This window comes from Euprymna scolopes, chromosome 21 (genome assembly GCF_053919585.1).
Source record: "Euprymna scolopes isolate OS-2025 chromosome 21, ASM5391958v1, whole genome shotgun sequence".
Classification (NCBI taxonomy): Eukaryota; Metazoa; Mollusca; class Cephalopoda; order Sepiida; family Sepiolidae; genus Euprymna; species Euprymna scolopes.
Window position 1 is genome coordinate 30,134,006 of NC_136502.1, and position 25,362 is coordinate 30,159,367.

Below are 25,362 nucleotides of genomic sequence, written 5' to 3' on the forward strand. Positions count from 1 at the left end.
CACACTTGGCATAGATATTTAACAAATGTAACGATATTGAATGTAAAATGTAAAATGTTGCTAGATGATGTATAATATGAAATTTGCACCAGAAATATGGAATTTAAGTTGACATGTTAAGAAAATGACGTCATAAACAAGAAATGAATGTGACCAAAAAGTAAGTAATTTTTTTCTTTGGCATGTTCGCTTGGGGAGGGGGAGCCAAACATGTTTTTTTTGTTGTTTTTTTTTTTTTTAGGAGAGGCTCTCTTTTCATTCTTCCTTCAGGTAAAGGATGGCTAATACCAAGCAATTACCAAGGTCTTCTTTTGGCAGTACTTCGCAAATGAAGATTATATGAAGGGGGTTTTCCACGTCGTCTGCAGGCATGCTTGTGGCTGACGAGCTCGATACGGGACAAGCAGGTTCGGCCACAGCGGCTGCAGTCAAAAGTCATGTCAGGTGTGGCTGCTGAGCCTTCCTGAATCTTTCTCCTGCAGCGCTTCTCCCTCAGATACTCTGTGCGGGAGATCTCATCAATGTAATGAATTTGTAAAAAAAAAAACATTGGAAATTCAGGATAAATAACGTTTCCAGTGTTTTAAATAGCTTCAACTCTTACAGCCATTATTACTCAAAGAAGAGAAAGAAAGAGAGACAGGTTAAACCAACAAACCATTATAACATGATTTCTGTATGTATATGATGAGCTGCTGTTCAGATGTTTACTGGCGACAAAGAAATTTTGCAACGATACTACTACAATAGGACTCCCATCTTCAAAAGCCTTGCATTCAAGAAAGAAAAACACGTATTTCATTTCTAAAATCGTGTCTTATTCAAAATTTATGTCACTTGCCAGCATTACTCACAACTGATATTGCAACTTTTGTAGATTCCAGAAAATTAATTAGTCATATAGTTCTCACATTTCATGAGCGATGTTTCTGACAAAGGGCGAAGAATTAATGCTTTCTGGATTAGAATTTATCAATCTCACATTTATCATCAGCTGGGGTTTGACCTCGCGGTAGTATTTTTTTTTTTTTAGCTCTTTACCTCAAGTGGCTTGTATGGAGTGATTTCTAATTATGTGTGTGTATGTATATACACATATATATACACAGAGACACACAGACACCTTGGAATCACAATCTATCTTTTTATTAAGTAAAAATCATAGTTTGGAGTTAATTTTTCCAAACGTAAAAATTGCTCTACGCATCCTCTAATCATTTATGCTGACCAATCATAGGGTTAGTTTTACGGCACATCAACCTTGTGAGTCATTTTGTATGACACAATATTTTAGATATAAAATAAAAATCAGTTGCTCACTTTACAGTGGTGCTCCATAGTTTCACTAACAAAACTCACATGCATAAATGTGTTCAGTTAATGATTTTTTTGTATATTGACCTTTCTTGTTGTGCAAAAAAAAAATAAATAAATAAAAGCAGATTTAAGCAGATATCACAAAATAGTGTGTGAAAAGGGATAAATACAGTGAAATTCTTTACAATTTCAACTTTGTTATTTCTCCATTTTTTTTTTTCTTTTTGAGGTGTTTTTAATGGCTTCAACTGCTGCAGTAACTATTACTTCAAAGAAGAGAGAGAGAGAGAAACAGAGAGAGAGAGAGAGAGAGAGAGAGAGAGAGAGAGAGAGAGTGTGTGTGTGTATGTTGATGTACAATTCTTTCTCTTGTGTAATTAATAGTATTTTTTCAGGTTACTTCAAGTTAGACCACTATTTTCATTGATGGACGATTTTTTAAATGGTAATGTTTTTCAACTTAATTCGCATAATGTGTGTCTCTAAGCATAAAAAATGTCCTATTTTAAAAAAAATGAGGAACACATTTCAATATTTTGTGTTTAATCTTTCGAAAAAAAAAAAAAAAAAATTCAAGTTGAAAACATTAATGGATTAAATTTTTGCCCTATTATCAAATTGTGTTTCTGTCTGTATTTTACAAAGTCCAAATCCGAGCCATTTTTTTTTTAAAGAACTTTATTGACCCCAAAACAAGTCACATTGCCACTGAAATGTAAGAGGCTACAGTGAATTAGAGGCCAGATTTATAGGGGCATCTTAAGTGGGGAGTAGTGCAGTGAGATATTTGTTCACATTACATTTAAATGCATGTTGATACAGTCGGGAAACAGCGAGCTAAGAGGGAATTTCAAAGGCGAGCGGTTTGAGGAAAGAAATTACTAAAATAGAGCAGAAAACTTTCCAGCATCTGGGATCTATACAGTGAAGGGATGAGATTTTGCTGCTAATCGAGTTGGTTTATTGAGGAGACACAAATGCCGGAGATTCATTGTGTTAGGTGTTGAAATGAACAAACATATGAAGAGTCAATGTGTCATTTTTGTACTTTTCTTTTTTCCTGAAAGGTAATGGGATTTTTCACAATTTTTAGGCTTGAATTATTGCTTCCATTATGATTAATTTTCAGTTATTACAAGATGATTTAAGGCAGAGCTACTCAACAAGGGGTAAATACCCTAGGGAGTAAAAAAAAAAATTATAGTCACGGGTAAATAATTAAAGTACCTAATAATTTAAAAATAATTATTTCTTTTGGGATTTTATCATGTCGAAGAAACATACCAGGATTCATGTGTCCAATATGGCTTTGCCATCATTGTTGTGGATTGTGTGGAGAAGCCTCAGTGTTTGCTGTTCTTGGAAATAGGTCACTGAAACCTTCAATACTGAAACAGCATTTAGAAGCTTCACATCCTGTCCATGCATCCAATGTGCTAAGGCAAAGAGAGCTAGGTTTAAGGCTGAAGGAACATCGCTCAAACTTGGCTTTGTATCTGAGAAAAAAAACAATGCTTGCAGCTTCCTATAATGTAGCGTTTTTTTACCTTATTTTTTGTCACTTTATGATGGCTAAAAATTTTTTGTATGGGAGTAGGGGGTAAATGGAGAAATACATAAAGCCAAAGGGGAAATGATGAAGGAAAGGTTGCGAATGACTGATTTAAGGAGCATAGAAAGTGGGTTTACTTTTGGCAGCGCCTCGTAATGCTCACTCCCCTTATTTTGTTCTTTAGTTCACAAGAGACGTTTCTGACAGAGAAGAAAAGAATTATTGTTTTCTGAGTCAGAAACTATTCTACCTAACACTCATCGTTGGCAAGTTTTTTACTTTGAAGTAATCCTTTTTTAGCTCCTTACATCAAGTGACTTCCTGCCTTGTCTGGAGCAAATTCCATTAAAAAAATAAATGAAGTTACATTTTGTAAGGCTTTTTCATATATTTGAGAGCATTCATTTTAGTTATATACCGTGAAAATTGGCAGTAAATTTTCCAGCAAACTTTAAATGGCCATCATAATTCAGTAGCTAATATTGGGCTACCAAAATAAACTTGGTTCCATTGTTTATTTTTTGTAAAGATCTATATGTGCATATTACAATTTTTTTTTATATAATGAAAATAAAATTTTGGTTTGGGATAGCTTTTATATACAATTTAGGTTTGGGATAGCTACTATATAAAATTTTGGTTTGGGATAGCTACTATATAAAATTTTGGTATACAGCAATGACAAACTCCAACAAGACAATTTTATATATTGGATATAAAAAATACTTTGACATTGATATGTAATAAATGCAAACAATTGTTAACTATTGAGAGAGTAAACCCACTAGTATATAAATTGGTTAGTTGAAAATAATAACAAACGAAAAGTCAGTTGGGGTTAATTTGTTGAACTCAAGGTTAGAATTGCTAAATTCTAATAATCAATAAAAACATATGTAACATCACATGGCTCAAGGAGATAGAGTGAGGTAGAGACACCTCAGCACCTCAGTTCCCTGGAAGCACTGCACATGTGAACATGTTAATTAAAAATGAACTAATGGTATTGATTAAACAGTGATTATCGATTTCTCTTTAAAAGGTCAGTGATTTCGAACAAAGATAAAGTTGAACAAATCTCTTCTGTATTCCCACAGTTTGAGCCTGATTTAAGTTCTTTTTGCGATATGAAAGAACTTACTTGCATTCAGTATATCCTCAATTGGTAAGGATCATGGAAAGAGCATATACACGAAAAACATGAAGCAACCAAGGTAGGAACACAATTAAAAAACTTTCATATGTTTTTCTAATAATGATTCTCTGTATGTGCAAAACCAGATCAAAATGCAATACAATTGATATGTTTTAGGGTAAGATTAAGACGAATTCTCTTGTTATAGTGAAGTGGTTAGCTCCTAAAATGTCAAATTTTATTGACTATTTTTGTCTGATTTTTTTCAAAGCAGTGACAGATCAAATTAATTCAGCATATTATTTTGTTGTTGGATTTTTTTTTTAGGTGGGGTGGGGTGGGGGGAATTATGACAGAACTATGTGATCAAATATAATAGTCAGTTTTAATAGCCAATCCTTTTTTAGCAATAAAACTATCAGGAGAAATCCATTTCAAGTATCTCAAGAATTGAAAAAGCAAATCTATTTTTCATTTTTTTTTTTTTTTGCCATTTCTTCTTTTTCAAAATTTCTTTTATTCTTTATTTTTTATGATTTCATTAATACAGACATTATTTTATATGAATATGAATGTTCATGCAAACACTGGCAAAGGATAATTTCTCATCATTTTTGATGGATAGTGTACACTGGTAATAAATAATTAAAGAAAAAACATCTTTTTATTGTAAATATGAATAAAAATTTATTCAAATCTGCTATAAACAGACATAAAAAAAGACAAAATAGTATTCGTTTATACAGCAATAAAAATGCACTTTATACAGGATGGATTTGATACAATAATGATAATTGGTTTAATTGCATTTGATAAAATAATGAATAATGTCAGTTAAATTATAAAAAATCTCGCAGTATTTTGAAACAACTCATTGTTACATAAAACCATTATATTTAATGTTTTAGCAATTTGAATTGTATATGTGAAACGCTGAAAGACGTTTCATCATGGAATTTTCAACATGGCCGCTATAAACAAATCATACTGGATGCGAAGGGAGTTAACTGTTCTTAATACATCACAATGGAGATAGCCTCCACTCCCGAACATATTTTATAAAATGGAAAAAATAAAAACGTTTTTATCCACAAATTTTATAACCTGTTGAGTTATTACTCTTGTGGCATAATATGAACATGGTTAACTTCCCTTCTTCGGGGAGGGAGGGGGGCAGTTGTATAGAAGCACAAAAAAATTTCACTGATGCAAACTTCATTTTATAAGAACCAAACATCAGTATTTGACAAATGCAAAAAATCAAGGTAGCCATGTTGCAGCTGAATTGTTATCAAGATGATTGGTGAGCGATGACATTGGCTGTTGGCTTGACTTGAGGAATTAATGACCACGGAACCTTGCTGGTTGCTTGTGAGGCAGTCTTAGTTGGACCTCCATACTGAAAGATATATAATTAAATAAATAAAGCTGGAATAAAGGAAGCAGGGAATATGAAATGGTGTATTTGGAATGAGACGGTAAGCAAACAAACCAATTAAAAATATTGACACAAAAATGTTCATTAATTTTAGATAGTTCAACTAAATTACTGACTCTTAGTCATGGCATCATTTCATTTCATGCAGTGTGGCGTGTGCAAAAAAGCTGCATAGAAAAATATCTTTTTAGAAAAGTAATCCATGTCTCCTCCATGGATTACATCACGAATGAAGCAGTGTGTATGACTGCCATCTTGCACACAAAACATTTTGAAGAAAACTGCAAACTATCACATTTCTGAATTTTTGAGATGAGGATTGATTATTTGTATTAATTGAATTTTTCGACCTACTGTTCTCATCTTAAGTGCCATTTTCACAACGTTTCGATCAATGTAACCTTCGACCTTCTTCAGGTGCACCTTGTTGAATACAAAGATGTTCCTCTTGAAATTTTGTGCAGATTCCATAGTTTGACAGAAGCCTTCCCAAGTTTGACATATGTAACAGAACGTGTATGGGCGTGTGTGAAAATAGCAGCAGCAGCCAAATGATAGCTGGCTAGCGAAAATATTAGCAGCAGCAGCTTTTAAAGCATGTATGCAAATTAACAAGTGTGCACAAGCTTACGTCATAAGAAAAGGAGAGAAAATATACCAGGTAATCCAGAGAAGCAAGTTACGTGCCACGGAAGATGGATGTATAAATATGAGGGCAAGAAAGCACTGGCTAGTGCCAGTTTGAGATGGCAGCAACAGAGACTTTTAAAAAGCACATGTATGTGCCAAAAGACTTTGGAAATATAATGAAATGTGCTGTTTTGGAAGAACCATGAATAAATGCATTTTATTTGCATTTATAAAAAAAATATGCTAAATTGAATTTTTATTTGTTTCCTTTTCCTTGTTTGTTCCAGTGACATTACAAATACACCTGAAGAAGGTAAAAGGTTAGATCGACTGAAACATGAAAATGAGACTCAAGATGGGAACAATAATCTAAAAAATCCAAATAATGCTATCATTAAAAGAAGAAAAAGAAGAACCAGTGGTCTATCGAAAACAATTTTCTAGGTGACAGTGCAGGATGGACGGAGAAAGAGATGGATAGACAACATTGTGATGTGAACACAAATGAGCTTTGCTACAGCACAGGCCCTTGTTCACGAATGACAGAAATGGAGACAACTGGTTCACTGTTCAGCAATACAGCATCTCCATGATCCCAAAGGGTTAAGGAACTTGTGAGTCATGGAATGAATATTTATTAAGTTTTATAATGTATACTAGCCGAACATACCTGGTAATGCCCGGTTGAAACATAATGCCAAGTGGAGGGATTAGTCACATACTATTTAAGATACACTGAATATCCTAACTTGCTATGAAAAATGACCACATGCTGGATTTAGGGAAGCATAAAACATGTCCACTTGATCTATGAAAAGGATCTATGGGCAGGAGCTGCTAAAAACAGCCTATCCTGCCTTGACAGAGTACAAAATAGACTTCGTGGTTTGGTGGGGGATGCCCTTTTCTCTTCCCTGCAGCCTCTCTCCCACAGAAGAGAAGTTGCGAGCCTGTCTTTGTTTTATCGTTATTTCCATGGCAAGTGCTCGTCTGAGCTCCAATCTCTCGTCCCCCCTTACCAATCTTTCATGAGAAACACCCGTCTGGCTGAAACTACTGTCAATAATTTTCCCCACTCTTTATCTGTGCCTAATTCCAAACGTAGATCCCATGAGCAGAGCTTCTTTCTCAGAAGTGCGCGATTGTGGAACTCTCTTCCGTTTGCCTGTTTCCCACCTGACTACAACTTGGATGTTTTCAAATCCAACATAAACAAATTCCTGACAAACCTCCCCCTTAAGTAAGACACTCTATCAAATCTCCAATACTAATGATTACTAAAATACTATCTCATTGATTACTGTACACGCAATAACCCTTATCCCTGAGCGGCCTCCGGGCCTTGATAAGTGGTGACCCCCATGTAAAAAAAAAAACAATCAAATGCGAAGTAATTCTCATCACTTAAATAATCTTACTTCCAGTTTTAAATGCAACTGTTGTCAGTTATTAATAATTTAAATTAAATTAAAAATAAATTAAATAAATCGACTTTAAATAATATTTCTATATAAAACTATTCTATTACAACAAACAACTAATAACATTAAGCTAATTATAAAAATACATTTTCTTTAATATAATATGCAAATGAGGTTACTTTTCGAATGTAGATTTCTTTTGAATAAATAGTATATATAGAAATCATGCTGGAATAAAAATGTATATAAGTCCGTTTTCAGTATGAAAATTAATTTGTGAAACAGTGTACCATTTGAACATATTAATTAAATCATGAACAGACAAACAAACAGACAGGTATATGATATATATATATATATATTATAATAGATATTTAGTGTTCTTAACTGATTGTAATCGTAAATAGATGGATATTTTCAAAGTACATTTATTTATAGTTAATGGAACTTGTATTAGATTTGCAGAAATTATATTTCTATCTTCAGAGCATTCTTATTTACAGTATATATATATATTTTTTTTTTTCATATATTGCCTATTATTAATGTTTTCATGTTAGTGTTTGAATAATTGACGAGGAAGACACAATAACATTTAAATATGTATTAACAAAAATACATGAAAGAGGTAAATGGAGCAATATCTCTGTTCACTGTTGGACTAGAGGTGATCACCACACTCTTCGCGTGTCTGTCTCTGACTGACTTGGTAAATTGGTTCTCGTAAACTGGAAGTGACATCATGGAATAGTTCATTATTCCCGGTAGTAGGGGTGCGTCTCCAACAATTAAGTAATACATTTTGCTGCCTTTGACCTTAATATAATCCATATAATACCCAGAGTTCTTCCACTTCTCCTTCCATATTAGCAGCCAGCATTAAAGTTGATAAGCTCGTTATGCTGCTGCTGATTTCAAACAACCAAACTTCACAGACTTTTAGTAGTCATCCCACCGACCCCGAAAAAACAATAAAATAAAGAAATATCTGTATGATGTATGTACCAGTGACGGAAAGAAAATATCGTACACGTAAATTGATCTTTTTTTTTTTTAGTTTTATTTTTAAAATAAGAAAATCAAATTTTGTGGCTGAATGAACAGTGAAGATATCGCAACGCCATCTTGAAAACAGGTTAAAAAAGAACAAAGGAAACGACTCTAAATAATTTAAACTTGTGAGATTTTAGAAAGTCATTTTTATCATGGGGAGGAGGGGAGACGCTGAAAAAACTCAAATTTGCTTAAAAAATAATTTTCTTTATGAAAATAAATTTACTTATCAATTTATGTGATTTTTGGTGTGTGATATTTTCTTTTCTATCATGAGCATGTACCTCACACAGATACTACTTTTGAAAATTAGGGATATCAACACTTACCATCTTATACGACACATTATGTTGGCAAATAAACGTAATATAATTGAAAATTACTGATAAGTATTAATATTGTCATTCTTTTATATGCTAATTCATATCCATGCGGTTTCCTATGAACCGCATTCATATAGCCTTCGAACACAACTCTTTACACACTATGCACAATGTTTTAAGTAAACTACAACATCCTTCTCAGATTTTTCTTTATTTTTTTTTCATGGAGGAGTGAAGGGGATGGGCTAGATGTTAATATTATCTACAGACTAAGTACAGCTAATCATGGAAATATCTTGGTGCAAGATGCTTTCTTTTCATTCATGGGCACGTACATCAGATTTTTCTTTTTTTCATGGGGAGGAGAGGGCGAGGCGGGGGGGGGAGATGCTGGAGAAACTCAAAGTTGTTTAAAAATGATTGTCTTCATAATAAATTTACTTATCGATTTACATCATTTTTGGGTGCGTGATACTTTCTTTCCATCATCATCACACAGATTTTTTTTTTTCATGTTTTTTTTTTTTTTTTTTTTTTTACACAGTGATCATCACTTATCAAGGCCTGGAAGCCACTCAGGGATAAGGGTTATTGCAAGTACATTACGTTAGTGTGGAGATTTGATGAAGTGTTTAAGGGGGCGGTTCATTAGGAATTTGTTAACGTTGGACTTGAATGGTGTTGCATTATTGGCTTCCATAAATAGGAGTACATATTAAAAGATGACGGGGACATATATAACGATGATGAGGGAGACATTTACATATTCTGGGATTCTTGGAGCCTTCCTATATAACAGTTCTGATAACAGATAGAATGATAATGACATTAATATATATTACATGATGATGACGACTGTGATAACTCTTGGAGGTTTCATATTAATTACAGACTGAGTGATATACAAAGCAAGTTCTTAACACAGAGGAAGGGGAGACACATAATCTTCAAAAGGTCACACAATGTTCATTATTTGATGATAAACACAATTACCTTTCGTTCGTGATGAAGGATGACACAAGACAACAGTTACAACATAATGATGCCTTCTTTATTCATCGGCTGGTAGATTGACGTCAGGAATTCCACTTGTATCTACATGGTTAATCTTCTACCCTTCGCCTCTAAGGGACTCTTCTCTCCAACTGACTATGTCAACTCTTGGCTGACTAACTGACTCTTATTCTCTCTCTTGCTGACTGACTAAAATCTGAACCCATAAAATCCTATATGAAGAAATCTCCTTTGTCTATGATGTCAGAAGTGTGTTTACAAACGTGACTAATTTTCACGTGGCTATGCATATATTTGTCCAAAACACACTTTTGGCAAACAAAAACTATTTTTTAACAATATATTTTTAATTTGCATTGCTCATTCTTTCAGCTGACATTTTTAATATTCTGGTTTCTAAAAGAATGGACAATCAACCCTTTTTCCAATTCTAATAGAATTTAACAATAGACTAAATTTCTAACATTCCATTTCTTAACCTTCCCTATAGGGTTCAATTCTAGGCTTATCCTAATCTCATTTTCACTTATCTAGTATTCTTCTTATTTAGACGGGAAGGAGACAGCCCTTTCCCTGTAACAATGGGTGAGTAGACATTATTATTATCGATAGACTAAGTACAAGTAATCATAGAAATATCTTCATGAAACTTACCGCTGGGTTATACATATCGCTGGTTGCCATTTCTGAGGTGGTTTACGGCACGCAATTCTGGATGCGTTTTTTGATGCCGACGAAGTTTGTCTGTCTGCGGGAATCTCTTTCCGCAAATTTCACAAGGAAAGGGTTTCTCCCCTGTGTGCATGCGTCGATGCACTTGCATCGTGTCCTTGCGTGCAAATCTCTGCGCACAAAAATCGCACTCGAATGGACGCTCACCTGAGTGCACACGTGCATGTATCTGCAAGTAATCGCGCTGTGCAAACGACTTCAGGCAGACGTCGCACTGATAGCTCCTGCGCCGTGAGTGCGTCCGGAGATGCGTCTGCAGTTTGTCGCTCTGCGCAAAATCCTTCTGGCAAATGTCACAATGGAACGGTTTCAAGCCAGTGTGGATCCTACGGTGGATTTGCAGCGTGTCTTTCCGAGCAAACCGTTGGATGCAGAACTCGCAGTGAAATGGTTTCTCTCCAGTATGGGACCGTTTGTGGATTGTCAAATAATCCCGCTGTGCAAATTGCTGCAAGCAGATGTCACAACGATAGGGTTTTACACCAGTATGCGTCCTGTGATGAACTTGCAGCGTGTCACGACGTGCAAATTGCTTTTGACAAATCTCACATTGAAATGGCTTTTCCCCAGTATGCTTCCGTCGATGAATTTGAAGAATGTAATCCTGCGCAAAATACTTTCCGCAAAAATCACACGTGAGCAGTTTCCCTTCGCCACATGCATGCTTGTTGATTGCGGAGGGCTTAAACGATGCCGATGTCGTAGACATATCCAGTGCAGAGTTCGAATTGTAGCATCTCGACTCCAACCGGCTTTCTTCATCCTCTTCTTCTTCATCCGATTCGTCTTCTGCTTTCATTCGGTCCTTCTCTTTCGGTCGGGCAGACGAAGGATCGGATTTATGATTTTGCAAATCCGCAGTTTTCTCCTGCGTCTCTAGGGCCTTCTGCTGGCGCTGTGGCTGCAACTGCTGAATTGTATTCGACTTCTGCCCGATGTCGCACGGATACGTAACTTTGTCCATGCTAACAGCCATAGCAACAGCAGTGGGTAGTACTGGGACATAACATGGTTGAGCTAACGACTTCATGTATTCATCTGTCGGGAACATGGACTCCCCGATCTGTGGTAATGGGGTGGTCGTCTGAAAGCCGTACGCGTCACCTGAGTGTTGGTAGAACTTGTCTTTCTGACAGCTGCTCACTTTCTGCGATGAAGCTGATGGCAAGTGATAAGCACTGCCATTAACTGATGTTTTATTGGCTTTTACGCCTGTCGTCTTTTCCATTGCGTATTCCTTTTATTTGTGGTGGCAAGAGGAATGCAGCAAAAGAGGAAGGACGTAGTTTTGCAATGTTGACCTTTGGAATTTACAACAAATTTTAACCTGGAAAAAATAAAGACAAAAAAAGAAAAGATGTTATCTAATTATAAATATACACAATTTAATGCATATCAACCCCTTTTTATTGATTAAACACAAATAATAAATAGTATATACCAAAGTTAATTGTTATGATTTTAAAAGTAATACATCCAGATTTTGTTGTTTCTTTCTTTTTATTTTGTAGATATGGATAGAGAGAAAGATGCATCCATGATTTTTTTTTACCCACATTGCTGCTTAGGACATAGGGGATTGTAGAGAGTTGAGCAGTGAGATGTCTGTTCACATTACATTTAAACTTCTACAGATTAGTATAGTCAGGGAAGCAGGGAACAAGGATGAAATTCCAAAGTCTAGTAGTCCAATGGAATAAACTATTAGATAATGAACCCATTAAATTGTTTAAATCAGGAAAATGTGAGTTTGCAAATCCAGTTTATATATAAGTCTGGGTAGATTTATCCGTTAAAGGCATTGAGTGAAATTTGAAAATCAAATAAGAGACGTGTTACATTTAACACTTTAAAGCCAAATAACAACGCAAATTTTTTTTTTTTTCAACCTTTATAAAATAAACAAATGTTTATTTTTAAAGAGACAGATATATTTCGGAGATATAAACTCCTTTTTCAATCTATATATATATATATATATATATTTTTTTTTTTTTATATATATATATTTTTTTTTATATATATATTTTTTTTTCCCTCTTATTCTTCGTCATGATGTTTAATGGAAGAATTTTAAGTTAAGTCCACTTAACTTAAAATTCTTCCATTAAACATCATGATGAAGAATATATATATATACAGATTGAAAAAGGAGTGTATATCTCCAAAATATATCTCTCTCTTTAAAAATAAACATTCGTTTATTTTATAAAGGTTAAAAAAAAATTTGCGTTGTTATTTGGCTTTAAAGTGTTAAATGTAACACGTCTCTTATTTGATTATATATATATATATATATATATATATATAAAAGGCAAAATCCAAAATTAGTCTCTTTCTGAATGCTATTTCTCTCTCTTTCTCTCCAACTACTGGTTAACTAGTATTACTACCGTGGTGATACTTCCTTTTGGTTATAATGCACTATTCCAATCTTTTTTTATTCTTTCCTTTCTGTATCAGGGTAGGCGGAGCTAAACATTGCCCCACATTAAATACTGAACTGTGTCTAAGTTAGACTCTAACTTTTTCCTTGTGTAGGGGCAAGTGAATAAGGATTACACATCGACCAACTTGTGGAAGACTCGGGATGACTTTTGGAGCACCTGCTAATAGATGGTTGGAGTGGTAATGTGTAGATATACTGGCCTAAAAATAAATGGCAGATGAGTTCTTAGAATGCATTCAAAAAGTTTTGTAAACGACTGAAGAAATAACAATATCTTAAATTGTCATGAAGCTGTCTGACAATTTCGAAATGAATCAATGGATTACCAAGCATTGATTAATAACCAATTCTTAGATGTGTGAAATCTGTAATTTATTATGCATATTCAACCGTTATTCATAGTTAAATGATTGTTGGAGATGAAAATGTTCAAAAGATGGATTTCGTCGTTCAATACAAAAAAATCTTTATTTCTAGCAAAGCAACCTTTCCTTATAAACAAAACTAGCAGGGGTACTCAGCGTTGCCTGGGTGTGGCGAGGTGGTGTAGTAAGGATATTGAGCAAGAAACAGGCGTAAAAAAGAGCATGGCTACCTGATGGAAAAATAAAAGTAGAGATAAAACGAGTGGTAAAAAATCACATAAATAATTCTGTTTAAATGTTAAAACTTTTTTAAAAATTGGAAAAAAAAAAAAAGCAGTCTGTTACATGGGCTCGAACGTGATAGAAAAATAAAGCTATGAAAATAAAGAAGAAGCGAAAAAAAAAATGGCATAAATAACCCTATTTAAATGTTAAAACTTTTTTTAAAAATCGGGGAAAAAAAAAGTACTTTATGTGGACGCGAACATGAAACCTGAAGCTTACAACGCGAACTCAATAACCACTGCTCCACAATGTAATCAGCAAAGTAACGTCATTTTTTGGGCTATTTAAACCAATTCAGGAAAGAAGGTCATTCGCGCATGCATGCTTTTCTAAATCATTATGAAGAAACGATTTTTTGCTACCCTCCCTCATTGCAAATGGTCAATTATTTCCTATGGAAATTTTAAGAACTCTTCAAGAGTAACAAACATGATAAAACTTTATAATTCGATAAATTTTATTTTTACTTATTAACTATCTTGCTAATTTATCAGATTTTGGAATTTTTAGTAATTTCCACAAGACACATAAGTCTGTAGCAGTGTTTTTATTTAGAATGCATTTGTTTGAAATCTCTTATTCTGCAGAAGCACCTAAGTTTTTAATCGTGTTTTATTCATTGGCAGCATTTAAAAAAATTTTTCATATCATCATTTGCTGACTAGGCTTTATGTCCCCACTTGGAATATGGGTCCCTAGTGTTCACTGCATTGGCAAATTGTTCTGTCTCTTGAGCATCTACAGCATTGTGCCAGTAGATATATACTATATATTCCCTGCCGCGGCCCTCTTCCCTCTGGAGTATATAATCTGTTTGGATTAGATCTGCTGTCTACTCACTAGAATGTAACAGTTGCTTTTGTTGTCTGCAGATTATTTCATGGTTCTTGCTCTACTGCAATGCTTAAATATTGCCCTGTGCTGCATCTGATCAGACCAGACCTGCTGCGATATGCATTCACATCAGACCCTCTCCATAATCACACCAGTGTTTGCTCAAAGATGTACCAGTGATCTCCTTTCGCATTGTGTTCTGCAGGTCTGAACATGCAGTCTCAGAATTGTGTGAATGAACATGTATCACTGTCACATTTTTGGAGTTCTATATTGGCTATCATGACATTCCTAAGTTTTATGTGTTTACTAATTAGCTTAGTAGCCTCTGTCTATTGCTATTGATTTTATTGCTATGGCTTAATAACGGGGGGAAAAAAATCATTGTTAGAATACAGGTAATTTTCAAAATAAAAAAATTACAAAGGCTATCTATACAAAATAATTAATGTTATAGACAACTTATTAAGACAATGCAAAAAGAAAGGGTTAATTAATAAAGACAGGGCGCTCATAATGTACGAGAATGTTCTTGGTGAAAAAAAATTGTTTTGTTTGTAAGGAGTAATTGTGTACATGTTTGTTTTGGCTATTGCCGTGTGAGTTTGCTTGCATGTGGCAGAGTGTGCTCTCTCCCAACTCTCATAAATGGACCTGAAGTAATCTCGTCAGCATCAGACAAAGCCAAACTCTTTGCCAAGAACTTTGCAGCTAATTCTAACCTTTGCGGCCAAGGCTGCCAACATCCAATATTTCCTCCTGTATCAGAAAACATGCTATGTGAGATACAAATATCTGTACGTGATGTTGCCAAGCTAATCAAAAACCTTCATTCCAGTAAAGCAACTGGCCCTGACAGTATTCCAATTATAGTACTCAAAAGACTTCAACCAGAACTTGCGCCCATCCTTACAAAACTGTTTAAATGTTGTCTTAAGGAGAATTGCTTCCCGTAACCCTGGAAAATCTCATCAGTATGCCCCGTATTTAAGAATTCAGGTGATCGCTCATCTCCCTCACAGTACAAGCCAATGTCTCCTGTGCGTCATGAGTAAGTTGCTGGAATCTGTGTTAAATACAGAAGTAATCAACTATCTCAGCAAAAATAACCTTCTTAGTGACACACAATATGGTTTCTGTTCTGCTAGATCTACAGCAAATGTGTTTACAGTTATATCTCATAGGATTAGCGAATCTCTCGATGGAGGCTACCTTTCTAGGGCAATTGCTCTTGACATATCAAAGGCCTTTGATAAGGTATGGCATAAAGGTTTACTTCACAAGATCTCCAGCTACGGTATAGCTGGAAATGTCTTCTCAATTATTAAATCATTTCTCTCTGATAGGTTCATAAGAGTAGTAGTTGATGGGCAGAAATCTGAAACTCTTCATGCTGGAATCCCTCAGGGGTCCATCCTGGGTCCAACTCTCTTCCTGATCTATATTAATGATCTTCCAAATAACATCCTTACATCATTCGTAGACATCTATGCTGATGACACTACTATCTATGGTAGCACATCTAAGACTGTAAACGACCAAGTTCTCTCTGATTCTCTCTCCTCTGATCTTGAGCAAGTTGTACAATGGGGAAAGAGGTGGCTTGTTATTTTTAATGCATCTAATACTAAGCTTCTATCTTTATATCATCAACGCTCTGATCCCTATCTGGCATCAATTGAAATGAATGGCTCTCGTCTTGGGGAGGCGTCATGTTTTGACAAGCTTCTGGGCTTGACCTTTACTCCTGATCTTAAATGGAACACATACATTAAATCCATTGCTAAGGCCGCTGGAAAAATGGTGGGATCCTTCTATCGATCCAGTAGATATCTCACTGCTGATGCAATTCTCTATCTATATAAGAGCCAGGTACGTCCAAGGATGGAGTACTGTTGCCACATCTGGGCAGGAGCTGCTAGAAAGGACTTATCCTGCCTTGATAGAGTTCAAAATAGACTTCGTAGCCTTGTGGGGGGTGTCCTTTTCTTTTCCCTGCAATCTCTTTCCCACAGAAGAGATGTTGCGAGTTTGTCTCTGCTTTATCGTTATATTCATGGCAGGTGCTCGGCTGATCTCTATTCTACGGTCCCCCCTCACCAAACTTTCACAAGAAACACCCGTCTAGCAGAAAACACTATCACTAATTTCTCCCACTCTTTATCTGTTCCTAAACCTAAACGTACATTCCATGAGCAAAGCTTCTTTCTTAGAACTGCACGCCTGTGAAATTGTCTTTCGTTTTTCTGCTTTCCAGCTGACTAAAATATGGTTCTCTTCAAGTCTAACATAAACAAGTTTTTGATGAGCCGTTCCATATAAGTTAACAAATTTACTGAATCTCCATTACTAACGGTTACTATATTGTCCAATTTCTACTGTACACTCTTTAACCCTTATCTTCGAGTGGCCTCTGGGCCTTGATAACTTGTGATGCCTATGTAAAAAAAATTAAAAAAAAAAAGCAATAGGCATTGTAGATGTGCATGTATATTAGTTTGCATCTGTTTTCTTTAGTAGTGAAAGTGTGTGTATGTGTGTTTGGTGAACTGTGTGTTTCTGCTTTGATGGACGTACAGTATTTCCTGACTGTCTCTCGTCATGTGTGTACTACTTGCTGAGAGTCTCTATGTCCCAAAGAGTCTACGATGGGTTGCGATGTTCACATGTATGGTGAGGGTTGTAGAAAAACAGAAAAAAGAGAAAGAAAATGTTGTGTTTGGGTTTTCATAGTACATGTGAGAGGTAATATGTAAAAACACTATTGGATGTCATTGTTGATTCAAACATATTTTGTTTAACGTCCATTTTACATACATTCCTTGGCCTTTTAGCTATGAATAAAGTATAGTATCTGTTTGAATACTACATGCTTAGTATATTTTGTCCTTGGTCAATTATAGTAAAGTTCTTCTAAACTGAAACAATTTTTATTTTTGTTGTAATTCAGAATCAGCCTTTTCATGGATTTAGATTTTCCCCAACATTAAAAACGACCTTGTGTTTAAATCTGCCCTTGTGGGGAGGCAAATAAATAGGAACGTTCATTTTACATGTGAGCATGCATTGGATGGCTTTTAGGATTTGACTTTCAAGCTATAGTTTATTTATTGTTCTTTCTCTCAAAGCAATCCCTTTCACTTCCTCCCATGGTTTCCTTGGTCTTTTCCTGCCAACTGATCCTGCTACCCCAACTGATCTACATCTATTAACTGAAGCATTCTTATCTATTCTTTCAATGTGACCAAACCGACAAAGTCTCCTGTTTTGTAATGGATTCAGTTTATTCACTTTTATTGACACGATCACACATCAACAAGATATGTTTGAATACTATCAGTTTTTTTTTTTTTTTACTCACATTCACCTCTAACAAGGTATATCGTCACTTGGACATAAGGGGCTTCTTTTTGGGACCATGCCTTGGAAAGATTTACAAGATGTTGGTTTACATTACATTTAAACTTCAGCATATCAGTACAGCCAAAGAAGCAAGTAGCAGGAAGGGAATTCCAAAGTCTAGCTGTTCGAGGGAAGAAACTATTAGAGTAGAAAGCTTTCTTGTATTTAGGGACTTGAACAGTGAAGGGGTGAGATTTTGTTGCTAAGCGGGTTTGTCGGGGATACGTATGCTAAAGGAGCACAAGTGCAATGAGTTCATCAGAGCACAGTCCATTAAAATATTTGTAAAACAGACATGGAGATGCAACATTACGGTGATGGGACTGGTGTTGGAGCTTAGTTGACCAAGTGGGACCTATTCTTTTTTTGGACCCTAATAACTAGGGTCCAAGAGAGGCTAGTGGTAGATGCACCAGCCCAGAGGTGGCAACAATACTCCATGCATAGGTGAATAGTGGCCTTGTACAGGATACTCTCAGGTGTGAATAGTCTTCTAATTCAATAGACAGATCCCACCTTCTTTGCAGCAACCTTTGCAATGTCCTCAATGTATTTGTTCCAGTTCATATTGCCGTGAATGTTAGGCTGAGGAGTTTGGAAGAAGAATTCTCAGGTAGGGTGTTATTTGTCATAGATATTGGTGGTTGGAGAGGCGTCTTGTAATTGTTAAAGGAGAGCTTATGTTACCATCCATTTGTGACCCCATTCCACTATGGTCTAGAGGTCATTTTCTAACGATTCTGCCATTGTTTTAGACTTATGTACTTCTGCCATTGTCTTAAATTTATGTAACCCGTTCTTCCCTCCTGCATATTAAAGAGCGTTGTATCATCAGCAAATATACCCATCTCGGACACAATATTATCAGGGATATCGTTTATGAATATCAGGAATAATAGTGGTCCAAGGATCGACCCCTGAGACACTCCCGCATTAATGTTATGCTGCTATTGCTGCTTTGATGTACGTCCATCAATGACAACCTTTTTCATAAAAAAAGACTTAAGGCTAGTGGTACTGGTGGTGTACGGTACGTTTAAGTGCTATTTTTTGCATAGGTTTTTGCAAATTAAATTCAATTTTTACCGTATCTTTAGTTTATTAAAATGTTAGGTAAAAGTACAGAATAGTTAACAACTGCCCTTTAAGAATGGCTTTCACATAATATTATTTCAATCAGCGCGATCTATAAAAACTGCACAAGTACCATTTTTATTTAGCCTGAACCCTTCGTATGCTTGGTGTCGTCTGCCTTTTGCATTTTTTTTTTTTCGGCTATCAAATAGTAAACTGCTTCGGCCATTTCCGCGACTAACTCAGAATTTTATTTCAAAGTACGCCACGGAGATCATTGGGTGCCCATGTACCAATATGTATTGAAATAAAATTAATTAATAATAAAAGTAAACAATATTTTGCATTATTTTTTTCTGGTATTTTGGAAAAAGACAAGACAACAAAACAAAACAGTGGCGAAAACAAACACACATATATATATATATATATATATATATATATATATATATATATATATATATATATATATATATATATATATTGCCGCCACCCTATTTTTTTTTTTTTTCTTTTGTGGGGTTTGGCTCTTGTTAAAAAATGCCCTTTTCTTCCCTCCACTCGGGCAAAACCGGGTAAATTAGAAAATTAAAATTAATAAATGTCCAACGCTTTTTTTTTGTTTTTTGGAGAAAGGGGGGGGGACAAACTGTCAAAAAAAATGTATTTCACTTCCTTTCAAGCTAATAGAAAATAATAATTTATTGGTGAACAAAAAAATATATATCCATATGATCACTTCTGCAGTCTGCACTAATTTTATTTAAATGTTTTTATTTCTCATTTGAAATTTTATTAGGATAAATCTTTATTTTGGTGCTAAATGCAGAGAGTGATCGATCCGATCCGTTCTCTTTTTTAAATCGTATTTCCAAGTTTAATTAAAGTTTTATGATGTTTTTTTTTTCATTATTCAATTGTGAGGTTAAAGTACAGAATAGGTACAAAACACCCTCCTCTCCCCATGTTAAGAATGGCCTTTTAAATAATAACGTTATTATTTCAGCACGGATCACTCTCAGTGCTGCATGGGTACCTTTTTATTTTTTGTTTATATACTATTTTTCCTTTTGGGATTCTTTTTTTTAATAGATAGATAAACTGGTTTTTTTTTTTTTAAGTTAGATTTCGTTGAAAACTTGGCATATTAAATTAGATTTTATTAATAAAAATTAAATTTAACCAATTTCAAACATTTGCGGCAATTTTGTCCTGTTAAACAACTTTTTAATTTATTATGGGTGAAATTTTTAAAACTAATGAAAAATTGAAAAATTAATTTGTGAAAATGATTTTGTAAATACATTATTTGCGCTAAAAAAGAATTAAAATAAAAACACGTCATCTTGTTTTTTTTTACATAAAAAGTAAAATCGACTAAAAATGTAAAAAGTTTGCAGACTTAAATATTTAATTTCTAATTTTTTTTATATTGATTTATCTATTTTAGTATGTACAATGAAACAAAATGATTTGAAAATGTTTGTTTTTTTACTGATAAATGAAAAAAACTAACCGAACTGTTATAAATTATTCGTTAAAAAGACCAAATATTTTTTTACAAATACTGTTTAAGAATAAAATAAAAATCAAAAATAAAAATAACGTTAATATAATTAATTAAGTGCTAAAACAAATGCTTACCAGAGTTTTAATATAGTTTTAAATCTTTTTCTTTTTTAAATTCCAATATATTGTTTTGTTTTGTTTTTAGCGTTTTGTGTTCGTGTATTCTTTTTATTTTATTTATAAAGAAAACATAATTCATTTCTTCTTCTTTTTTTTTTTTTTTTTTTTTAAGATCCTTATTCTTAAAGTGTTTTCCTTTTTCGTTAAGTTCACCTAATTTTGTTTAACTTAAAAGAAAATCGAAATACAAAATAATAATTCGAATATTTTTTCGTTTTTTGACCATTTTCTTCTTTTCGGTATTTTTTTTTTTTTAAGCTTTGTAACGGCAATAAATCTCACTTACTTAGAAATCCTCATTAGATTGCCAAATAAAGTGGTAAAACTCGTAGAGAAGACACCGATATAATAACAACAACAGTAATAATAATATGTAATATCAAAAGTAATATTAATAATAGTAAATAAAAAAATAATATATATATATATAAATATATATATTATTTGTTTATATACGTATATATAGCAATAAAATAAAATAGGTAGAATTAGAATAAATAAAACATAGATTATTATATAAAAAGAAGCACAAATCAGCAAATATATAGCTTAATGATTATATTTTTCTAATATATATTTTTATTTAAAGTAAATTTAGTTTTAATTAATGTAAGTATATATACAATATTAAAAACTAGATTCGAAGATGCGTCTTGAAATAGTTAACTTATTCTAAAGGGAGCTAATCCTTTATTTTTTTTGTGTTAAACCACGGGTTATCTTTTCCTGGTTTGCTTTTATTAAATTTTCGTTCCTTTTTTGTTAAGTTGTTTTTTTGTTCACCTCGCACTTGTTTTTTGTTCCTTCCTTCTTTCTTTCTATATTATGTTCATTAGCTTATTGTCTGCTCCCCCCTCTCTGTCTTCTGCTGTATTATTATTAACGCAATCATCAGGATGTACCTATAACTGACTTCTTTTTTCTTTTCTTTTTTTTCTTACTGTCTTATTTATTCTTTCAATCTTATTTTTTAGCACATTTTTTTTTCAAGGAATTCAAACTAATTTTCATTTTTCTTTCTTCTCTGTCTCTAAATAGTGAACCAAACTACTACTAGAGACTTTTTTTTATTTCAATGTTGAACTTTTAGCTTTTTTTAACAAATATATATTTTATTCTTTTTTATTATTATTAAAAAACATTTGTCAGTGTTTTTTTTTTTTTTAATTATTAGTAATATTTTTTATCCTAAAGTAATATTTTATTTCCTCTTCCTTATTCTTTGTAGTCTTATTTTAGGTCTTCCCCCCTTCCCCGTTTCCTTTCTTTATTCTTCCTCTTTTTGACAAAAAACATCCATTCCAATTTTGTTTTTTTAACTTCCTTGTTTCACACACTCCTTCTCCTACAGTCCAATTCCTTACGCTATCGATTTTCAGGCGATGTTCTCTCTACCCCCTCTCTGTCCATCTTAACGTGTCTTTACTCCTCCCTTACTTTTTTACGACCTCTTCCCAAAAAACAATCCAAACTCTCCTCTCCCCACTCCTCAGTTGAGTTTTTTGTAGGGTATCCCTCCCCCTTTCACTTTCGTTTTACCTTTCACTTAACCTCTGTTACACACGCACGCACACACGATTACATAAAGAAAGGTAAGTTAACTTTATTATTTTTATTATTATTTTTTTTTTCTACCAAAAAAAAAAAAAAAAGACAAAAAATAAGATTTTCCCCCATCCCAGAAAAAACAAGATGTTGGTCGGTCGTCGTGTAATAATAATACGGAATGCTGATTTTAGGTCGGGACGAATAATCGCAACCGTTAATGTCGAGGAAGGAGAGATTAAACAACCCCCCCAAAAAACACATTCTTTTAAAAAATAATAATGTAAGTAAAAAAGAAAAAAGAAATGACAAAGACAAAAATGCTACTATTTATTTATTACTACTATTACTGCTAATAATGAGAATTGTTATTATTTTTTCTTTCCTTTTTTTTTTACTCATGTGTTTAAAAAAAAAATTACATTAAAAAAATATATTTATAACACGTATTAAGAAAAAAAAAAAAATAACACTAATTTCAAAAAAAAAAAAAAAATTACATTATTTTCCGAAAAATTAATTTTATAATTTTAAAAAACTTTATTTTTTAAATTCTAAAAAGTCTATTTTTTTTTTTTTACCCTTTTGAAGTTGTATACTAAAAAAATTTTTTTACTATACTTTATTTTACTGTTTGTTTTGCTAACATTAAAAAAAAAATGTTTTATTGTATATTTTATGGGGGTTAAATTGCTTTTATTTAATTAAATTTATATATGTAAAATGTTTTTTTTTTTCAATTTTTAAAATTAATTTACTTAATGTTGAATTAATATTTAAAAGATAACCTTTATTTTTATTTATTTATTTTAACTTTTTAAAAAATTACAAAATGTCGTTTTTAAGATGCATATTTTTTTTTTATTTTAAACAAATTTTTAAAAATAATTTTTTTAAATAATTTTTTTACCATCCATTTAAAAAAATAACTTTTTACCATCTTTAAAAAGTCATACTGATTTCTTTTTTTTTTTTTTTTAGTTAATTTAAATTTATTTTATTTCATTTAAATAGATTTAGCTTCATAAATTAATTTTTTTTTTTTAATTAAATTTAATTGATTAAAAAATTTAAATAATGAAGAGTCTAAAAAAGATATTTTATGTATTTTTAAATTTAAAGTATAACTTGTTAACTTATTAAATATAACTTATTTTTTTAAATCTTTCTCGTGATGCCGGTTTTGCGATGCTCATTAACACGAACTCGCACTTGTCAGTAAAGGCGCTCTATTTCAAAATCTTTTTTATAAAATGGAAATGTATTTCATAGACACCGGCTTGTGTGTGTGTGTGTGTGTATATATATATATATATATATATATATATATATATATATATATGTGTGTGTGTGTTATTGTTAATAAGCGTGTTGATTTGATAACATGATTATTGTATCCCCCCCCCCTTTAAAAAAAAATGTTTTCCTGATTTGATTTCGGTATTGAACTGATGGTTCCAGGAAAGAAAGAAGGTCGACGCTTTATTTTAAAAATACTCCATTTATAAGCCACCTTCCTTTCAATTTTTTTTTTTTTTTTTTTTTTTTTTAACAAAAATATTATATAAATAGTTCTGTTCTACAATTAATTACAAGTTTTTGTTAAATTATTTTTTGTAAATAACTCTAAAACTTATGAGCAGAAAATTTTTTGTTTTGTTTGTGGCACAAAATGTATCCCTGGTTGCAGTTTGTTTTATTTTATATTAGAATTTGGGAAAAAGATATTTAATTTATTTTTAAGTTTTAAAACAACAACAAAAAAAAAAAACGATTTTTTTTTTTTTTTTAGTAATCAAGTAATTTTACGAATTATTTGTCTTAAATTGTAACAGATAACCAATTTTTATGTTAAAAAAAAATGGAAAATGTTTTTATGAAATCAATCGCATAGTGTCAAAAAAGACAGACGAAACGATTTTTTTTTCTTTTTTGTTTATTTGCTATTCTTTTTTTATTATTATTAAATGCGATTATTTTGTGTTTCATAAACAGTTTATTAATGGATTGATTTAGCTTAATTTAACTTTTAGATGAAAAATATATCGGAAAGAATTTTATTTTCTTATCACTTTTGATGGCGAGAGAGAAAAAAGCGCTCCAAAAATGTGTCTTTATTATTCTTGCTGTATCTAATCAGCGTTGTCCGGGAGTCGTTTTACTTTCATTTTCAAATATTTCGATTTTTTTTTTTTTACTTTAAAATTTAGTCTTTCAGTCAGGAGCAAAACGTAGTATCTGCTCTTTTCTTTCTGTCTTCGGTTAGTGAAGGGGAAATCTTTCTAGACTGAGGCAATTTAAAAATTATTTTTGTCTCTATTCAGAGTGCCCCTATTGTAAACTGGCTTTTCCCCACATTAAAAACTCGTGGGGAGGCAAGTAAATAAGAACCAGCTGTTTATATCCGGTGTTGTTGCTCGTATACATCAGTTTTTTTTTGTTTTTTTTAAATATGTAGTTTTTAAGCAAAAACAACAGCACTTAATTGTCATATCGAAAATAGTAATATAACAAAAAATTACGAAAATTTATCGAGTAGAACTGAACTGCTCTTGTGTATTTAGTAAAAACAAAAAAGTCTATCGTCGGCTAAAACAAAACGTTATCCATTAAAATGGCGAAAGGGGAGAGAAGTGTGTCCCCTGTATTCGCAATTTTCAAAGTGTTCCCGTCCAGGGAAAATGCCATTTTCCCCATTTCTCCGTAAAAATTACTCTTAACTATAAATAATTTGCTACTCGATGAATTTTCGTAATTTTTTAATATATTACTATTTTCAACATGACAAGTACTGTTTTTTTTTTGCTTAAAACAATATATTTTTAAAAATCGATCTGCTGACTTTATCTTAACAGAAAAATTCATTCAAAATTGAATCATGTTTACACTAAATAACTTTAAACTTTATTGTACTTTTATTTTTGCTTTCACTTAATAACTACTCAAAACTAATTCAACGTGTATTTATCAAAGGCGGAATACGGAGATGAATCATTTCTTCGAAGTAGCGTTGAGCACGCCCAAAACGAATGAAAGGTGTGTTTCAATTTTACCTGATTTAGAAGCAAGTTATGGGCTATATTGAAGTGGTTAGCTCCCAAATA

The 25,362-nt window shown here is 32.8% G+C and overlaps 2 protein-coding genes across 3 annotated transcripts in view; one reads left to right on the forward strand and one right to left on the reverse strand.

The window, feature by feature from the left end:
• The window catches only part of LOC145242762 (uncharacterized), an 83,656-nt gene extending 62,522 nt beyond the window's left edge, over positions 1 to 21,134 (reverse strand). The window contains exons 1-2 of the mRNA XM_080105901.1: positions 21,000 to 21,134; positions 10,551 to 11,942 (exon numbers count right to left, since the gene is read on the reverse strand). Coding sequence (XP_079962027.1) covers positions 10,551 to 11,843 — 1,293 coding nt within the window. The 5' untranslated portion in view covers positions 11,844 to 11,942; positions 21,000 to 21,134. The remainder of the gene's footprint in view (positions 1 to 10,550; positions 11,943 to 20,999) is intronic.
• Positions 21,135 to 21,477: 343 nt separating this feature from the next.
• LOC145242083 (uncharacterized) overlaps positions 21,478 to 25,362 on the forward strand; it is a 38,487-nt gene continuing 34,602 nt past the window's right edge. Inside the window, exon 1 of one of the 2 annotated variants that reach the window (XM_080104997.1) lies at positions 21,478 to 22,305. The gene's annotated coding sequence lies outside the window, so the exon portion shown is untranslated. Of the gene's footprint in view, positions 22,306 to 22,332; positions 22,542 to 25,362 lie in introns of those variants that run through there. The other variant, XM_080104996.1, reaches the window with a different exon arrangement.